At 41.1% G+C, this 20382-nt stretch overlaps 1 protein-coding gene across 1 annotated transcript in view; it reads right to left on the reverse strand.

The window, feature by feature from the left end:
- Positions 1-20222, reverse strand: part of tmprss3a (transmembrane serine protease 3a) — a 38358-nt gene extending 18136 nt beyond the window's left edge. Inside the window, exons 1-11 of the mRNA XM_042228970.1 lie at positions 20178-20222; positions 19788-20016; positions 19196-19312; positions 18602-18718; positions 17881-18004; positions 16436-16555; positions 9493-9696; positions 4397-4566; positions 3589-3684; positions 3299-3441; positions 2485-2637 (exon numbers count right to left, since the gene is read on the reverse strand). Coding sequence (XP_042084904.1) covers positions 2485-2637; positions 3299-3441; positions 3589-3684; positions 4397-4566; positions 9493-9696; positions 16436-16555; positions 17881-18004; positions 18602-18718; positions 19196-19312; positions 19788-20016; positions 20178-20222 — 1518 coding nt within the window. The remainder of the gene's footprint in view (positions 1-2484; positions 2638-3298; positions 3442-3588; positions 3685-4396; positions 4567-9492; positions 9697-16435; positions 16556-17880; positions 18005-18601; positions 18719-19195; positions 19313-19787; positions 20017-20177) is intronic.
- Between the last annotated feature and the right edge of the window lie 160 nt (positions 20223-20382).

The raw sequence follows: 20382 nt of genomic DNA on the forward strand, positions 1-20382 counted from the left end.
GTCTTACCATGCAACGACTCTGTGAATGCACTGGAGAGGTGTAGTGGGAGAGTCCTCCGTCAGGAATGAGATATGTGTGTCGACTTTCTATTCTCCCTCAAAATTATCGTGCCATAACGCTGCCCAGAGCAGCTCTGCTAACATGCAGTATTTTTGTATGGTGCGTTTTTCTGTCTTAACAAAAGGGGAACAAAGGTGTTTAAGTTCACCTAGGATGATTTGTCTTAATTTTCACATGGTCTTACTGAGGTGATGTGAATTGAAACATGCATTCTTTTTTTTTTTTGGCGGGGAGGGGGGAATGTGCTGCAAAAGTTTGAAAAGGGACCTTGAAAGTGCTTGAATTTGACCCTGAAAAAGGTGTATTAACCCTGTGTACACCCAACACTGAGCCTCCAATCACCAGTCCAACAAACCTGAAGTTTGCTGATGAGACCGCCATCATTGGGCTCATCTCAGGTGGAGATGAGGAGCTCAGTGCTGCCAAAACAATGGAGCTCATGGTGGACCTCGGGTTGAAACTAGCCCCTCAGATCCCATCTTCCTGCATGCCTGCCCAGTGGAGACAGTGAAGTCCTTACACTTACACTTTAATTGGCTGCAATCTGCCTTCCCTACAAGACCTATTTAGGGATTTATCTACCTTTAAAAGCAGGGTCAGACCATCCGCAGCTCTTATTACGCTGCCTTGATGATGTCAAAAAGTGGTTGTCATTAAATTTTTTAAAGCTAAATGAAAATAAAACTGAGGTTGTCATTTTTGGAAACTTAATCATATCGACAGCACTCTGGGCGCCCTTTCCTTCTATTGTAAACACATGTAAAAAACCTCGGTGTCTATATTGATGGTTCTTTTAAATTGAATAAGCAGGTGAGTGCAGTAGTTCAGTCCTGCTTCTTTCAGTTAATGCAGCTAGCCAAGGTAAAGCCATACCTCCCGGCTAACATCTTTGAGCGTGTTATTCACCTTTTCCTTACTTGCAGATTAGACTACTGCAATTCATTGTATTATGGTCTAGATCAGGCCACCATCCATCGTCTTCAGATGGTTCAAAATGCAGCTGCTCGCCTGCTAACTGGTACCAAACGGAGAGAGCATATAACCCCAGTTTTAGCTTCTTTACACTGGCTTCCTGTCTCCTACAGGATCCAATTTAAACTTTTACTTTTTGTTTTTAAGTCACTTAAAGCCCGAGCCCCTCCTTACCTGTCTGAGCTCCTCTGTGCCTATGCTCCAGGAAAAACCATGAGGTCTAGCTCAGAATTAATGTTGTCCATCCCACGGACTAATCTCAAATCTCGTGGTGATAGATCCTTCTCTGTGGCAGGTCCCAGACTTTGGAATAGTCTCCCCTTAAATATTAGATCTGCACAAACACTTGAGCAATTTAAATCATTATTAAAGAGACATTTTTATGCCCTGGCTTTTAACACACTATGACCCAAGCATTTTGTTCTTATTTGAAATAGTTTTAGTTATTGTTTTAATTCTTTTATAGTCCTATTATTCTTTTATATTGTTATTGTATTACATTGCTGCTTTTTAATGCTACTTTTTTATTGTTAAGCACTTTGTGCAGCATCGGCTTTTTGAAATGTGCTCTATAAATAAATTTGACCTTGACCTGCACACCTCCAGGACACTGAGACGGACGAAGAAGATTGCTGCCACTTTGCATATCATGCCGTACCTTATATATACCTTGCATACATATTTCTTCATTTCTAATTTGTGATCTATATCTGTAGGTAGTTAGTATATATTCTCTTTGTGTGTATTTCTTTTTCATATTTGTAATATTTACATAGAAATGTACCATATATTCTATCTCTGTACCACTGTTTGTTGTGGTACAGAGATAGAATATAACAACGACAAATTCCTTGTTTGTGTTCAAACTTCGCAATGATAGTGATTCAGTTTCTAAATATAGTGTTGTGGTGGAATTAAGGCACGACGGGACCACAGATCCATGTTTTCTTTATTTAACATTTGCATCACACCACCACAAACCCCACCAACCCCTGAGTCCCCGTGTTTTAACACGGCGGGCGTGATTGCGGATGCCATGCAGGTGCGTCCGCACGGCACCGCAGACCACGCCCCACCACAAGCGTCTTAAAAATTAACATGAGAAGTAATTGCATCTTTGTATATGCATGTTGCAAACTTTGAATAAGTTATGTGGATGATGACATCTGATGCATACATTTTTGCATTTTCATTGCATAATAAAACGCTTTGTGTATCTGTTCACAAGCTAATCAAAATGCACGGACTAAACCCGCTATGTGTGTAAAGACATTTAAACCAGTTGCGCGTAGATGAGCCTCAAGAATGCTGCATGTGCATTAATAGTAATATTACATTCATAATCAGTCTGAATCCATTTTTAGACATTGTCTGCTGGATGTGACAGACAGGATTAGTACTTGACTCAAGTCAAGATTTGCTACATCGGGACCTTAAATATGGACACTGACCTCCATCTGTTTGTGGATCCAGCTGAGAGCGAGTGTGATGCGGGTGTAAACGCCCGGCTTGTTTATGTGAGCACAGCCAATGCCCCAACTGGTTGCTCCCACTAGCTTCCACACAGACGAGTCCTCACAGGCAAGCGGACCGCCGCTGTCCCCCTGGAAACACCAGATAGGTGAAAACATACATACGCCCCTTTTCCATTAGTACCTAATCATGTCGACTTGCCATGGATTGTGTCATGTATTTAATATATAATCTTAGTGCTTATTGTCTGATTATATTGTTTTATGTATGCCAGACCCAGATGAGAACTATGTTAAGGGTGACAGGTTGCCCTGGCAACAGACTTTAGAAAGAGGAAGTGCAAAGTTGCACCGGAAATTTGACACAAAGAAAAGAGGAACTTGTACCATATAATGTTTGTATCAAAACTGGGTGTGACGTGCTACAAAATATAGCAAGACGGGGTGCTGATGCCTTAGACTTGGGCTGGCGTGTTTGTGTGTCTGCTCAGTCTCCATTTTCCGGAAAATGTAAAATTAAAGATAATTTTTTGAGTTAGACCACTTTGAGCCGTGTCTTTCTTTGCCGTTAGAGAATAAAATGAATGGAATTTAATAATAGACTCGACTTGGATCGACTGGTTTGCCATTACAACCCTGGTACCTCGTTTGCGTGCTTGTGGTCATAGCAACGCTTACAGTAGTTTAAATCTGTGCTCTGTCATTCTCCCTTTCAGACTCTCATCTGTGCAATCCACTTCCTCCCCATAAAACTAATATATCTCATTTTAGTGCAAAAGGAAACTAGCTCTACCTGACAAGAGTCAATTCCACCTTCCAGGTATCCTGCACAGATCATCCAGGAGGAGATTAAGCCCTTGTAAACCTCTGGTTTGTTGCAGTTCTGGTTGGAGATAAGTGGTACCACAGCTGAGCGCAGAACAACACTAGTGTCTCCTGTTAAAAAGAATTTCAACCATATAAATGTTGAAATTCAGTATAAATTCAGTATAAATTCAGAAATTCAGATGATCCCCACAAAAACACCCTAAACAACACCTAACTGAACAGAATACAAAATAAGCTTTAGATGTCTACACTCACCATCTTCCTCTGTTGCACCCCAACCAGAGATCCAGCACAAGGTGCCCTCCTTAAACTCCTCTCCATGGCTGGGCAGGCAGATGGGCTGCACAGAGCCTGCAGGGAAAAGTGTTACTGATACATGTCAGACTTATTCATACAATCTGATCTATGGGACTCCAAGGTCAGGAAGAAAATATCCTAGGAGAGAAAGTAAAGCAGAAGGGAGGGAAGAGAGTGAAAGATCCCTAAACAGGACTGAAAGGAAGATTATCTGATAGCTGTCACGTATTTTAAGTTTGCCAGACACGGAACGATCTTTGATGCAGTGCACTATGCAGTTTATAGGTCTAAAAGTACAATACGGGGAAAAAATAAGGCCGTCAATAATTTAGATTTACCAGTGAACAGAGAACGTACACCAACTCATGGGGCAACTGGTGTTCAGTGTGCAATCACTGTTGGGAACCCATTTGAAGTGGGATGTGTTCTGATATGTGCTTTTCTATGTAGTAAAATCTATACTAATAAGGATGCATTTACTGTTGTATGTAGTGAAATGTATTTGCATAGCCATGCTCATTGTTCGCTTGCAGTATGTGCTGAAGACATTCTAACAAAGATGCACTTACAGGAATATGAAGTAAACTACAAAGAATGTGAATAACAAAAGTAGTAAATCTGCCTGGTCTGGGGATTGAACTGCATCCTGTGAGTCTGCCAATGAAGACACCTGGATCACTATAGCTTTGGCTATAAATAATGAGTGTTAGGGAGTGTTGTCAAGGAAAAAAGTTGTAGCGAATGAGAGGTTGAAGGATACTAATACCATTAACTTCAAGTTGCTTGGCCAGTTTCATCAGTGCAATGTCATAGTCGAGTCCTTTTTGTCGGTAACGATTATGGTATACGATTTTCTCAACAGCCAAAGCCTGGGCCCCGTGAAGCGGCTGCTCTGTCAGTCCCACATAGACCGCCCACATGGAGGAGTTTACAAACCTGAGCACAAACAGCAAGAAAAGATCCGGGGGGTGGGGGGGACAAAACGGAAAAAAGACATGAGCACACAACAAATAGGGTAGGCTCAGTCTCAGTCTGTCCCAGTCGTTCCATCAGCCTCAGTGTGATCTTATAAGTGCTGCAAAGTGTGAACAATAACAGATGATAACTGAGAAAAGTTTACGTCAATCTAAAATGTTCCTGATGTTTGCATTTAATAAATAAACATACTGAACGTGACCTCAACCGTTGTTGGCCAGCAGCGTGGTACATTGACTTGTTCTTATAGAACCTTTCTGCTCTACCTGTACACTCAAAGCATTTTAGACAACATCAGTCATACTCTGATGGCTTCATCAGAGAGCAACTTTGGAAATGATCAGTAGCTTGCCCACAAGTTTTTGGCAAGCAGGCTGGAACAGTCACCAAAATAGCAACCCTCTGATTAGCAGATGAGCTGCTCTACCTCCTGAGCTACAGCCACTCAGAGTGGAAATTATGTTACTGAAAACAGAGTAGAAGGAGAGGAGGAAAACCTGTTTGAGATAGAGAAAGAAAAGGAAACATTGGAGAAAGGAGGAAAGAATCAGGGCTATGACTGGTAAATAGAGCGAGCTGGCTGATATGGGAGGCGGAGCCTTCAGTTTTCAGGCCCCTCTTCTGTGGAACCAGCTTCCAGTTTGGATTCAGGAGACAGACACTATCTCTACTTTCAAGATTAGGCTTCAAACTTTCCTTTTTGCTAAAGCATATAGTTAGGGCTGGACCAGGTGACCCTGAATCCTCTGGAAAAGGAAAAAGTTTTTCCTCTCCAGTCACCTTTCTCACTCACTGTGTTAACAGACCTCTCTGCATTGAATCATATCTGTTATTAACCTCTGTCTCTCTTCCACAGCATGTCTTTATCCTGTCTTCCTTCTCTCACCCCAACCGGTCGCAGCAGATGGCCCCGCCCCTCCCTGAGCCTGGTTCTGCCGGAGGTTTCTTCCTGTTAAAAGGGAGTTTTTCCTTCCCACTGTCGCCAAAGTGCTTGCTCATATGATTGTTGGGTTTTTCTCTGTATGCATTATTGTACGATCTACTGTACAATGTATGGCGCCTTGAGGTGACTGTTGTGGTTTGGTGCTGTATAAATAAAATTGAATTGAAATTGAATATTGTTGTTTTGGAATGCCAGGAGACATCTTTTTCCAATGTCTACTGAACATCTAGTGTTGTTGTCTGTACGACCTCCATGTATGGGCCAAAATGTGGTTGTTGTGGACGTCTTTTCACTGTCAAACTTCAACTCATTACAGACATGTTTTTATACTGCTTCCATAGGCTCTGTAGTCTCATGTTTCGAGAGGGTGGAGGGCATGTTTTATGTACTGAAACAGTTATGTGTGAAGGAATGCAGAGTGATTAGCGGACAACTCCAAGATGTCGCGTGCTCTGGATGCTAAAGCAAAAGTGAGCAGCTGCACTGTGGATTTCGAGCTTCTCACAGGTGGTTTGCAAAATGTGTGCATGGACACAGACTATCAAGCAGTCTGGTTCATACAAATACAAATCTTCTTGTACTTTCCGTTGCAACTTCTCTCAATCCTGCTACCGATCACAACCACATTCACTTCTTCTTACAAAGCTCTTCACAATAAAACAGGATGCTTGTAAAATTGAACCATGATACAAATGCTCTTTTAAACGTATTAAACACAGTGTACTCCATGTTTTGTGCTCTATATTTCCCCCCTGGGCCAAATCATTAGGCATTACAACAATATTTCCTATCATCTCTATGCTGATGACATTCAGTTATACTGTTCTTTCAAAGTCTGAGTTTTAAATGGTCTTGTTTAAGTAATTGCCCGGCAGATAACAAGCAATGGTTAAACAACAACTTCCTTGCCAGGAAACTTTAGGTTTCACTTTAAAATGTTGGTTTTAACCTTAAGGGCCCTGCATGGTCAAGCTCCCCATTTTATATCTGATCTGCTGAAACCTCATCCCTCTTCCCGAGCGCTGAGGTCATCAGGTCAGAGGCTGCTGTGGATAGTAGTGATGTGCAGATCGATATTGAAATATCGATTCTTCCGATACCAGTAATTTATGTTCTAGAATCGATTCTCATCGATATTTTAGTACTTTGGGGTAATTTTTGTAGTTTATCATTAACAGGAACACAGTGGAAAGAAACTACATCATTTGGATTGTCTACATTCAAAGGAACTACTTCCTCTTCTGCCTTTCATTGTCATATGCGAAACACGGCTGTATAAATGTGTTGCAGCCGCTGGCGTGCGCACTCACAACACTGGCTGAGCGTAAACTGAGTTTACGTATTTTATCTCCACAAACGGCCACGACACGGTTTGCGATACATGTGGCAAGAAAGTGAGATGTTGTGGCAACAGCACTGACCTCGTCAAACACCTCAGAGTAAATCATATCACAGAATAGGATGAAATATGTTGAGGCAAAGTGAAGAGGAGGACAGGGACAGGTGCTGCTAGGGCGAGACAGACGTCTCTCACGGAGTCCTTCAGTGCTGCAGGCAGGCAACGTGTTCAAATAGCCACAACTTCAGTTTTTTATTTCTATATCATAATTCTGCATTATTAAGCTATTATTATTATTATTACACAATTACCAGTTTGTGGTTTTCTTTTTTACAGACACAAAGAGTGAGAGAGATCATGTTCTACATTACTTTAAAAGAAGAAGAAGGGATTTTCAGAGCTGTACATATTTGAAGCAGACATCATAGAAACATGGGTCAACCCTGTTTTTGGCATTGAGTGTTAAATTGTGAGAGAGCAAAGAAAAGTTAGACGATGTTTGTACTATTGAGAACAACTATATACATAAAAACCACGTAAACAGACATGAAAAAGGATGTGTCTGTAAAACTGTCTGTAACCTCTGAGAGCTGTAAGATAGACCGTTTCTGCTATCAAAACAGTTTGTGTTGTTTAATCCTGAACCATTCTTGGTCAGGACACTTACATCATCAGAGAAAGCTCATGTTACTCCACACACAGTTAGGAAATCACAATGTTTGACCATAAAATCCCAGAATCATTCTGGGACAATCATTTCTGCAGCAGCAGAAAAATCTTTTTCCATGCCACTGTGCTTTGAAAACAGAAAATGTTGAAACTTTTTTAAAATGTAAAACATAAAAACAACAAAGACTTAAAATGTTGAAGATGTCCTGATGAAATCTGTGAATGTTTAGATTCATTGGTGTTTCTACAGAGCAAACACAGAAGTTGGGTTTTAGAAATACAAGATGGGAACACGAGGCCGGAGAAGTAAATGCATCACAGAAGCTCCCTGCATGTGTTCAAATAAAGTACAAGTGATTTGCAATAAATAAAAAAGAAGCTCCATGAGACTGTTCACATCATCTAAGAAAGACTCGAACAGAACCTCGAATGTTAAAGTTCACTTCCTGTCTGTGTGGTCATTGTATTTTTACCACCTGAGCTAATGTGAATGCTGTAAAAGCACCCTGGCTTAAAAAGAAGCACACATTTGGAGAAATTGTGCTGTAACTTCAAGTTTTCCATCTTTTCTTTGATAAAAGAAAAACAAGTCATAAACTCCTTGGTATGTTGATATCATGTCAGTAATTCCCACAGACATGGTGTCATAAAGGCGAGTTTAACAGATAAGGTACGGTCCTCCATACAGCCTGTACTTCAACATAACCCTGACTGCCGTTTGGAAATTTAAATGACATTACAATTATTGTACATTACTCTAAAATCAGTGCTGTGAGAGTGACTTTAAGATCACATCCAGCTTTAAAACTGAATCTAACATCAGCATTCTTGGAAATAGCTCGAAGATATTAAGAGAATATGACAAATGCAATCACAGGATGGCAAAAAAAAGGACTTTAAAATGAGATCTTCTTGTTTCATTGGAACAGAAAAGTACCACAACAAAGAATATGTGCAGCTATGTAAGAACAAGCATCTGCTTTGGAGTTTTTCATGTTTTGCATGCAGACTCAGGGCTACTGGTCTCCTCTTGGCATTTTCTTATTTAAACGTTAGAACCTCAACACTGCATTGCCTTTTGCCATCAAACATTTCTTTCAGCCATCTGAAACACTGGGTTGTGGGGCAGCTGGTAAGGACTTGTGTGTTTCTGGAGAGTCTGCAAAGCTGTTTTGGTTGAAAAAAACTCTGCACGCTTCACTCGTCAGAAGGCTGTAAATTCGGCTCATTGGTCAGATCAAAACCATCTCCAACTCTCTTAGTGGCCGAAGCGAGAGCCCGCCTCTCTGAAAGGACTTTTCAGGTAGGCCTGGTGGGCGTGTCCTGTCTAGAGGATGGCCACACATGAAGTAGATGATCACATACACCTGCAGCTAATGAAGCGTCGTTGGGGAGCTTCTTAAGACTGTGGCTGAGTGCTCCTCGGTGTGGGATTGTTGTGTGAGACTCCACGTTAGTGGTGATAAATGTCAAGGCCGGTGAGTGCATGCCTGCGGTAGTCGAGTGTCCTGACAAGTTGCCTCTTTGTTATTTTCTCCAGCAAGGAGCAGGGAAGACAAGAGCAGCGAGCACGGGGTGCGAGGGCACACAGGAGCGGAAGAGCACGGACTTGTGGGTGAAGACACAACACGGAAGTCAAGGGGAAAACACGGGGATTTATTCTGTGAACTATTTACACCACTGTAAATAAACACACTGCCTTCATCATTAAGTCCTGCATCTTGGGTCCTCATTCCTCTCATCCCCACGGTCATACATTAGGCAAAGTTGGAGCTGCCAGGCATTAGGAGAAGAACCCTTGGATACAACAAGGACTTAACAGACATAAGCATAATAGTGTTTTTATGCCCGCTCAACAAACAGGCCTTTGTTGTCAGTATTAAGAAGAACCAGATGTTTGTAGAGAATGTAAAATATCTACATCTGATTGACTCACCCATACACACAATGTGCTGCAGTGATGACCCAGTATGGTGATATGATGGAGCCTCCACACAGGTGTTCATTCCTAAAATGGAGGCTAACTTGCCAGGGGAACTGGCCTTGTTTCGTGATGTTACCTCCAACAATACGTGTCCTGTACTGAGGCCTGAGACCGCAATCTGAGGGCACAGAGAAACAAAGTGTCAAGCAGTTATAGTGTCACCACCACAAGGTTAGTACTGTCCTATAGTGACAGTGTGTCGGCTGGGAACGAAATTTTAGAGCTTTTGTTTTTTCTTTTTTTCCTTTCTGTTTTTTTTCTGTTCAAGTTGTGTGTGATTGGTCGACTACAGGACATCAAATAGTCATTGCTATGCACTGAGCAGGAAGGGGAAGGGCGGGGGGAGGGGTTACAGACTCAGCACACACAAAATAAAAAGGGAGGGGGGGGGGGCTGAGACAGAGAAAGAGTCTGTCTTGTTATCTATCACTACAAAGATAACAAGCTGGAAAGGTGAGGAAATAAGTGATACACTTCAGTTGTTAAAATTGTTACATGGATGCTTTTTTTGAGTTTTACATATTTTAATTTATGTTATGTTGTTTGATCTTCTGTGTTGTTTCACTGTAAATAGTTCAAAGTTTATGCATATTGTACATACAATCAGTGAATGGATCTTTTCGTCCACCTGATTATAAACTGGTTTGGTATTTATTTTTGTACTTGAAAATTAATTTTTTTGCAGCATTGTCGTATGTTGAGGTTAATAAGCCAAATAAATAATAAACATTTGATATAATGTCTCCTGGGCTTATCCATTTCAGGGTCACGGGGATCCTGGAGCCCATCTCAGCTGCCATATGGCAGGAGGGGGGGCTTACCCTGCCCAGGCAGTTGCAGGGCTGACACAGAGAGACAGACAGCCAATCACACTTACATAACCCAGGACTTTCTTCTGTGCTGACCACTGCATCTTGAAATAATGCGTGTTTTGTAAATTAGTAATTTTACAGAGTAACGACAAACTAATGCAACAAGTAGCGTAAAGAATTTGTTTTTCCAGTGAAGAATTAAGGAATGTAATGGATTACTTTTAAGAAAATGTTACTTTTAGTAAATGTAATTAGTAGCAATGAAAGTGATGAGTAATGTGTAATACCTTACATTTGTGGGGTAACGACTTCAATACTGCTGACCAAAAAAAAGCCACTACTACTGCTACGTTGATGAAACCTTGCTCTGTACTAAACAATCTTGAAGGAGAAGGTCTCGCCTTCAGTTTAGGCCCTGAATCTTAAGCCCTTAGGCCTTGATTATGCAGCAGGTATGATCTGAAACATGCAGCAACTCTACTGCTTAAAGCCTAAAAGAAGGGGGAAAGAAGCAGATTTTGGAATGCCTGGCCTGCTGAAAAAACAAATTTCTACCATTTATACCGATTTAAGCATCACATTTAAGCATTTAAACAATGCTTAAATCGCAGCAAAACAGTTAAATTTGGTTTATTAAACATTAGGTCTCTCTCTTCTAGGTCCCTATCAATAAATGATTTAATAATTGGGCAGATATAGAGAGATAAAAGTCAGAAGGATAAACCAGATGTTCTCCATTAAACCATCCAAGATGTTCTTTCAGTGCCAGAGGAACAGTCTGAGAACATCATCACCAGGGCAGGAGGTGCAGCACTACTGGAAGAGCATATGGGAGAAGGATTGCATAACAATAATGCTCAGTGGTTGGTGGATCTAAGAGCAGACCATGGTAATCTCCACCCTGAACATGCTTCAGTCACAGTCACAATGGGAGACATCCAAGAAACAGCATGAAGAGTTGGACAGGACCAGGGCCTGCTCTCCAATTTGCTCAATAGGTTAACTGTACTCAATGAGTGTCTGGCAGCACAAACTAACCAGCTGCTAATGCATTTGATGCACCCAGAATGACCAGCTGCAGGCCAGATAGTCCTGATCCTCAAGAATCTCCAAAAGGGACTGGTCCCATCCAACTACTGGCCAAAAATCTGCCTCAGCACAGCACGGATGCTCCTGGCATCATAGCGGCTAACATGAATAGGCACATGGTTCATACTCTAATATCTAGAACTGTACAAGATTAACAGGACCCTAAGAGCCGTCATCAAGAATAAAATGGAGATGGGCGGAAAAACACAAGAGGTTAACTGTTCGGTGTAGGCCTAAACCCCCCCAGCCAGATCATCAGCAAGTCTGGCTACAGATACCGAATTCAGAATGGAGCAAACACCCTCTACATGGATGACATCAATCTGTTCGCCAGGAGTGAACGAGACATCAGTTCACTGATTCACACCACTAAGATCTAACAGAAGTGACATCGAAACTTCATCCGGTCCGGAGAAGTGTAGTCAGATGGTAACAAAGAGTGGGAGAAGACAACATTACAGACATCAAGGACCTCAGAATCCCAAAGGCAAATATGAACCATGAAGAGGCTGCTAGGAAAGCTGTAACCACCAAATACCTACAGAGTAAGGTAAGTCCTGAGGACTCAGATGAATGGGAAGAAAAAGATCCGGCCAACACCTGTGCCCTGCTGTTTGTCAGATACCCTGCTGATACAATAATTGGTCAAAGGAGAAGACAGAAGACACTGACATCAGGTCAAGAAAGCTCCTTACCATGCCACGAGGGTTTCACCCCAAGTCCAGCAGAAGCAGAAGAAAGGAGGCCAAGGACTAGTGTGTGTCTAAACCACTCTCCATCAGCAGAAACCCAAGAAAGAAGAGGGGCGAGAAGAGAAACCATTATAGAAGGACGTGCCCTTGTGCAACATGTACTGGCAGATAGAAGAAGTAACTAATATTGAGAAATCCTAACAATGGCTGGACAAAGCTGGACTGAAAGACAGGACAGAGGCAATAATCATGGCAGCACAGGAACAAGCTCTAAGCACAAGATTGAAAGGAGCTGGAGTTTACCACACCAGGCAGGGCATACATGGAGCGCCATAACCAAGTGGCTAGAATAGTACACAGTGACATCTGTGTCAAGTATGGCTAGGAAGCCCCTTGGAAGTGAAAATGGGATATGCCCCCCAGGGTGGTTGAGAATGACCAAGCTGAGATCCCGGGGGACTTCCAGATACAGACAGCCAATCTGGCATTGACACTGCATGAAGAGTAGGCTAAGTATCAGGTTATGCTTTATAAGCAGGCAGTATATTAGAAGGGATTTGTACTCTTCTGGATTTGTTTGTACCCTGGAAGCAGCAATGTTTGGGTTTTAGCATGACATGTAGAGGAGGTCAATTGATCCTCTGACTCGTGTGTTGTAAAAATATGGCTAAATAGATTCCTTTATTAAGGCTTTTATCTCATTAATAGTGATGATCAATAGTAGATCATTATGAGACTGAGATTTGACAAGAGGTTTATGGACACGTTTAAAGTATCCAAGCAAATTTAAGTGAAATGGCTGTTTTGATTCATGTACAAGGGAACTTGGTTCAGCTGTTCCTAGTTCTTCTCTGCCAGGTGTCAGAACGAGTTGCAGTAAAACGAGTTGCTTAAATTACTGCTAGAACATGATGCAAGGAAACAAAATGCAGAAAATGAGAAGCAGTTAGCAATGGAGAGAATGTGTTTGGAAAGCTGTGGAGAGATATAGGCTATATTTGATTAAAAGTGGAAAACTGAAATCTTGTTGAGCTGCGGTATTCTTTATTTTACCATTGGACTGAAAAGTATTATATTTTGTGCAACCTGACACTGTTGTCAAAATTTAATGAAAATGATTCAGAAAACTTTTTTCTTCTTGCTCGAACATGTTTCACATCAATGACAGTGGCTCGATACTGCTGACACCAATGCTACAGTTTGCACTGGAAGTTTACTTGTCTTTGTTTTCTGAAGAAAGACAAAGTTCAAGGTTCTTTATTCTAAGTTATTATGTTGTAAAAGCAGCTTTCTTGACGCTTACAGGGAACGATTTGGGACTTGGAAAAAAAGGAGGACAAACAATCTTGAGTTTATCTGTTCACATCAAACCCTGTAGGCTGGGTTAGGCTTACAGGGTTATAGTCTTGGATCAGTTTAAAATTTGGATTCTTGAGGCTATAGTTGCACATCAACAATTAAAAAGCAAACACTGCTACTGAAGCTGCTGCTCTAGCAGAAGATTATATGGTGGCTCATGAGTGTGTTTTGGGGGATTCTCATAACCCTGGTACTACAGTTGAAGCAAGTGCTGATTCTGTTAGTGTTTCTGACCAGTCAGGTGGATCAGAGGTCAACTTGTACAACCTGGACAAAGTCTGTAACTTTTGTCATAAAAAGGGCCACTGGAAGGCTGCTTGCTATGCTCTTAAAGCTAAATCTAGACAAAATAGTTTTTGTCTAGAGTAGTTTGTTTAGACTAGTTTTCAAAGGAGAGTGACACAGGTTCCTCTCTCCTAATTGTAGGGGATATATATATTTGCTCTATATATATATATTTTATAGCTTTATTTCAAAAAAAGCAATGAAGGATTAAAATCGATTAAATTTAAGTTTTCACCTCACGCCTTTCTACATACAATAAACTCAAAATTCTTGCAAATTTATTGAAAATAAAAAACATAAAATGCACAGGATTGTATTGAGGGATAGATCAGGGAGAGGGTAAAGAAAATGTTCCGCAACAAAGAGCACAGCAGCCACCATCATTCATAAATGAAAGACCATGACTCTTCCTACAGCTGGCCAACCAGCCAATCTGATCAATAAGGGTAGAAGACCATTAGTCATAGAGGTGACCAAGACCGTTGCTCTGTAGAGAAGGACTGCAGCTCTTCACCACTACTCAACTACTCTTTCAAGGATGTTTGATATGAAAGGAAGGTTGGAGATTGGCCTATAATTAGCTAAGACTGCTGGGTCTAGAGATGCTTTTTGAGTAAAGGTTTAACTGCAGCCAGCTTGAAGGCCTGTGGTACATAGCTGATTATTAGAGATTGAAGAATTAATTAATGGCAGGACTTCTTTGAGCAGTTTTGTAGGAATGGGGTCTAAAAGACACGTTAATGGTTTGGAGGAAGTAATTATTGAAGTTAACTCAGAAAGATCAATTGGAGAAAAAGAGTCTAACTTAACATCAATGGTACTAAGAGTAGCTGTAGATAATATTACATCTGTGGGATGATTATTGGTCATTTTTTCTCTAATGATTAAAATTTATTTGTGGAGAAGTTCATGAAGTCATTACTAGTTAACGTTAAAGGGATGGTTGGCTCAAAAGAGCTCTGACTTTTTGTCAGCCTGGCTACAGTGCTGAAGAGAAACCTGGGGTTGTTCTTATTTTCTTCAATCAGTGATGAATAGTAAGATGTTCTGGCTTTGCGGAGGGCTTTCTTATAAAGCAGCAAACTATTTCTCCAGGCTAAATGATGATCCTCTAAATTTGTGACACGCCATTTCCTCTCCAGATTACGAGTCATCTGCTTTAGGGTACGTGTTTGAGAATTATACCACGGAGTCAAATACTTCTGATTTGAGGCCTTTGAGCTACAGTATCCAGAGTCGTATGTTGTTAAAACAAGATCTAGAGTGTGATTAAAGTGGTGGGTGGCCTCTTTTACATTTTGAGAGAAGCCAATTGAGTCTAATAACAGATTAAATGCCATGTTGAGGCTGTCATTTTTAGCATCTACATGGATGTTAAAATCATCCACAATAATTATTTTATCTGAGCTGAGAACTAAATCAGATAAAAAGTCTGAGAAATCAGACAGAAACTCTGTGTAAGGCCCAGGTGGACGATAGATGATAACAAGTAAGACTGGTTTCTGAGTTTTACAGCTGGGGTGGACGAGGCTAAGCATCAGGCTTTCAAATGAATTAAAGTCTGTCTTGGTCTGTGGTTGATTAATAGAGGAAAATAGGTGTGGCAAGCTTGTAGCATCATACTTGAAAAGATGTAAAACTGTAAATCCTGTCCAAGGTGCTTCAACAAAGCATTGAGCAAACACTGTGAATACTTAAATACGCATGTTATATTGTTTCACTTTTTTCTCTATGTCATGATGGGGTATTGTTTGCAGAATTTGGAAGTGAAAAGCTAATTTAATCCATTTTGAAATAAGACTGTAATATGACAAAACACAGAACAAGCAAAGTGTGTGGAAAACTTTCTTATATAATAAAAACATCAATAAAACAAATGCTGCATGCTTTCTCACCTAGACATTTTAGAGTTGTCACCAGCCCTGAGCTGCACTGTGTCTTGCTGTGGTGAAATAGAAACCATAGGTCAAATGACATGGAAGCTCAGCCGAACTGAACACATACAACAAGTTAAAACACTCTTATACCTTAAAACGAAAGCTTCAAAATACTTTGATGGTGTACTGGACTAAAAGATCTTTTATTAATCTCGTTCCCTCTAAGCTTTAATATGACCTACTTCTTCTCTTTAAATGCTCAGCCACTGGACAGCTGTAGATCACGAGGTAATTGGTGGGTTGTAATTTGATGTCTGGCTCCTCTGGTCTGTATAGTAAAGTGTTCTTGATACTAAAGCCAGTGAAGTGTATGTTTGCACACTGTTTTACCCAAAGTATTTGCTTTGGTTGGGTGAGTGAATACTCTGGCAGAATTGATTTCAATAGTGTTCTGTAGCAGTCTGTGGTCATCAGAAGTCTTTGATGTTTTCATGCGTGACCCCAGGGTACGTCTATAGAGTTCAGATGTGGCTGATATAGTAACAGTTTGTCTCTTTTGAATTTGTAATGTTTTCATAGTTTTGTGAAAATATTTATAGCGCTCATTGCTGTGTAACAGACCGTTTTTGGAGAGTATTTTGTTTGACTGGTTAATATTGAGGCGCAATTTTTTTTTTTTTTTTAAATTCTGATTGGCTAATTGGATGACAACAGCAGTGTTATCACTTTGGGGCAAATACACACTTTCCATTTACTCAAACAGGACAAAAGGTGTGTACACCTGATAGATGGGGCGTTCTGAAGCTTGATTATCTGTGACTTGTTCCACTGAAAAGACATCAGGTCAGTCTGAAGGTCCTTCTCAATGTAGGTCAGAGAGATGAAGAAAGACTCTAAATAACTGAAAAACAAAAGGGTCAGGGTTATGTTCATATATCTTCATATATCTATCCTTCATAGTCTGACATCCTGTGAGACTTTCATGTCTTGGATCTGTTACGGCTCACACAGATACATTTCAGGGTTTGACAGTCCTGTTTGTCTTTTCCTCTGAAGGTGATGCACGTTGCAAAATTGTCTTTGTTAAACCAACGATTACTGTTGTTTCAAAACCATAATTACTCTGTGACCTAAACCATCTATTTCTTACTGTAGTTGGAATGATAAAAGCCCTGTAAACACAGTTGTTTTTATGCTCCAACTAAACTCTAACTGTACTCTCTTATGTGCAGTAAGAGTTTAGTTTCATAACACTTAATGTCTTTTAAACGTGCTATACAATTAAAGCTGACTTGACTCTTACTTTAATTTTTAAATAAATTTTTGGTCCAGCAGTCTTTATAATTTATCTTCTGCTGCCAGCATAAACCAAACTAGCCAAATTCATTTTGAATGGTAAATGGCCTTATATAGCGCTTTACTAGTCCCTAAGAACCTCAAAGCACTTTACACATCCAGTCATCCACCCATTCACACACTGGTGATGGCAGCTACATTGTAGCCACAGCCACCCTGGGGCACACTGACAGAGGCGAGGCTGCCGGACACTGGCGCCACCGGGCCCTCTGACCACCACCAGTAGGCAACGGGTGAAGTATCTTGCCCAAGGACACAATGACTGAGACTGTCCAAGCCGGGGCTCGAACTGGCAACCTTCCGATTACAAGGCGAACTCCCAACTCTTGAACCACGATCGCCCCACATTTTGCAGCATAATAACAAGCCCAAACATCGAACCACAGTCACAATGAATCAGTGATGTGAACAGAGCAGGGACACAAGGAGGGAGGGTTCAAGGTAACAGCCATTTAACCAAGTAAGCAATCCTTTCCTTCAAGCATTATTTTGAAGTGATGTCAGTTGCAGATGACGTTGGACACAAACTGAATAAGTTTTCTTCATATTTTTGGACATATAGTATCTCTAGTACTATATTATCAGTATCTCAGATGTTACAGTATTCATGGATGTTCCATCTTCCACAAGTTAATAAACAAAATACATCCCAGACAGTTAGAGCTCTATTGCAGTAACTGTACTGTAATTTAATTGGAGATAGTTTACTCTGGTCAAATGGACCACTGGTCCACCACCTTTGGAGCAGTGGTCCACTTTTTGAAAGTCCATCCAAAACATGTGCTAAACAAAAAAAGGACACGAATAAGAAATGTATCATCTCAGCCTGACAACTAGACACTGCAGAAATGAATGAAACATTGGTGTAACCTGGAGTATCCAAGCTGCTTGCAGGCAGCTCTGCCCAGCCTGTTGTTCCAATCTTCTGAGCAGACTGTCCTCCATTTTCCCTGGATCTGAACCTGCAGGACTGAACTTCTGCCACTCAGACGCACTGAGAGACAGACACATGCGACACAGACAGGAAATTACAAGAAGGGAGACGGTACACTATCCTGTTTTCTAAAACATAGAACTGCTGTTCTGGCATCTTCAGTTAATGCCAACTGAGCACATCTGAGCTCAGGAGCTAAGCAGAGCCAGGCCTGGTTGTATGGGAGTCCACCTGAGATCCCCCCCAGATCCTGTGTGTTTGTCCTGCAGGCTGGCATTGCTGTGAGCTGACCACACGGAGAAACTCACACAGTAATATGAAAACAGTGTCATCCCACAGCCTGTTTACACCCTCAACACATCCTTTTTTCTTCTCATGCTTGTGGTGCTGTAGATGTCACTAAAGTTGTGGCCACTTCATTTCAAACTGTTAAAAAATCCCAGCAGAAGCACAAATATTTCTGCACAGTTTGCACAAAATGTGTCTGCTAGCTAAACGTACAGTTGCTGTATTTCCACATGTGGAAATATTAAAACACTAAACAACACTTCCAGTCTATACAGTATGGCTATGTGTGTGTGTGTGTGTGTGTGTGTGTGTGTGTGTGTGTGTGTGTGTGTGTGTGTGTGTGTGTGTGTGTGTGTGTGTCTGTCTTACCACAGCCAAGTTCGTCTTCCCCATTTTTGCAGTGAAGTTTTCCGTCACACAGGTAAATGCTGTTGATGCACTGAGACGAGGAGCCACACTGAAACCTCCCCGAACAGCTCAGGCCCACTGTAGGCACAGATGAAACTGTCGATAAGGAAGGTTCTAGAAGTACTGAATGATCTTGTTCAGTGTTCGGTAATACTGCAGACATAAAGAGAAAAGATGGGCAACCTGCATTGTTTCCTGTGGGCACCAGGCAGGAACACCTCTGCTGGTCTGTAATAAGGTATTTTGTTGCTTGTGTGGAGTAAATGTTATTTTTGTTTCAGTATTTTTTGTATTTATTAATTATTTACTGAACATTTTAATAATTTGTGTGATTCTGTCTGAGCTGCCATGTTAAGTTTTGTGAATTAGAGCTTTGATAAATAAAAATAATGCTCCACTAAATTCTGCCTCTGTCATTCTTGGTCATTCTTCACACAGTCCTATTAAGGTTGTGACCACCAACCACGTGACATATCGAACGTGCAACAATCCTGACACTTCAGTGGCTCCATTTTTGCAAAATGTAGAGAGTTACCACAGCACTGAGCTCCTTACATCCAAGGCCAACGCTGAGCAGGACAGCCACCCCGAGGATGCAGCAAACAGCGAATATCAGAACGGCAAAGCGATGGGCTAAGATTCTGCTCTTCCAGCTTTTATCCATGTCATCTTCTGTGGACAGACGGGGGTTAGTGAAAATTCGCTGTGCCAACAATATACAATATGAGCACCTGAGTTTCAAAAGTTTTTCATCTCCAACACTAAATGGCTCTTAAGTTTAGGCTTTATTACACTGACTGTGTGCTTTATTTAGTCATCGCATTTTACATCCGAGGAAACACACTGTGTCCCTTTGCAAACACTGATCTAGCAGCAAGATTATTTTGACATTTTTCAAGACGATTGTCAAAATAATTTTCTTCAATATTACTCAGACCTTTTTGGTAGAAAGCAAATTGTAAAAGTCATTTTAAAAAGGGAGACGTAAAGACGTTCATGTAAGAAAGAGCTGAATCTGTAAAAGATCTTTTGCATTGTATTTAGTTGGATTTTGTGCTGATCTCCTTTTAGTTTTAGCCTTGAACAGTAATATTTCCATTATGTCATGCAAGTACATATTCACCCCTGGAGTATCACAGCATCTCACCATGCATAAATGGCTGCACTTTGGTAATGGGCATGGCTGGACTGGGTGGAGGTTGGGGATCTGCGGGTTTAGTGCAATAGTTCCCTGACTGTGGCTCAATGACAAAGCTGCCCAGGGGGCTGATGTTCAGACTGGTGGGGGTCTCGACAGTAGGGAGGTCTTCTTCTGTCACCGAGACCACATCTATCGTGGAGGAGCCTGGTTGCTCCGGTGCGTCTTTCTTTGGTTCCTACGTGTAAGATTGAAAAACAAAAAGGGGAAATCAGATACAATACAACTCTAACAATGTTCAGTTTATTTGATAGACTATGTGACATTTACAGCCAACTCAAGACTTGCTAGAAAAATGTTTGTGTTATGTGTGACTGTCAAACTAAAACGTCTAAATACCCAAATTTGCTGTAAACCAGAACTAGCTTGGGCTAGCAGCAACATCTGGGCCTGATGATTAAATAGTTGAATTGTTTTCCTAATTGAACTATAAGTCATGGACATGACTGCTCGGGCCCACAGGTCAGCTGACACTGGCCACTATAACTGTTTTAGAATAGAATAGAATAGAATAGAATTCAACTTTATTGTCATTGCACATGCA

The sequence above is a fragment of the Haplochromis burtoni genome, unplaced genomic scaffold (genome assembly GCF_018398535.1).
Source record: "Haplochromis burtoni strain Fernald_Lab_line unplaced genomic scaffold, NCSU_Asbu1 Contig_372, whole genome shotgun sequence".
Lineage (NCBI taxonomy): Eukaryota > Metazoa > Chordata > Actinopteri > Cichliformes > Cichlidae > Haplochromis > Haplochromis burtoni.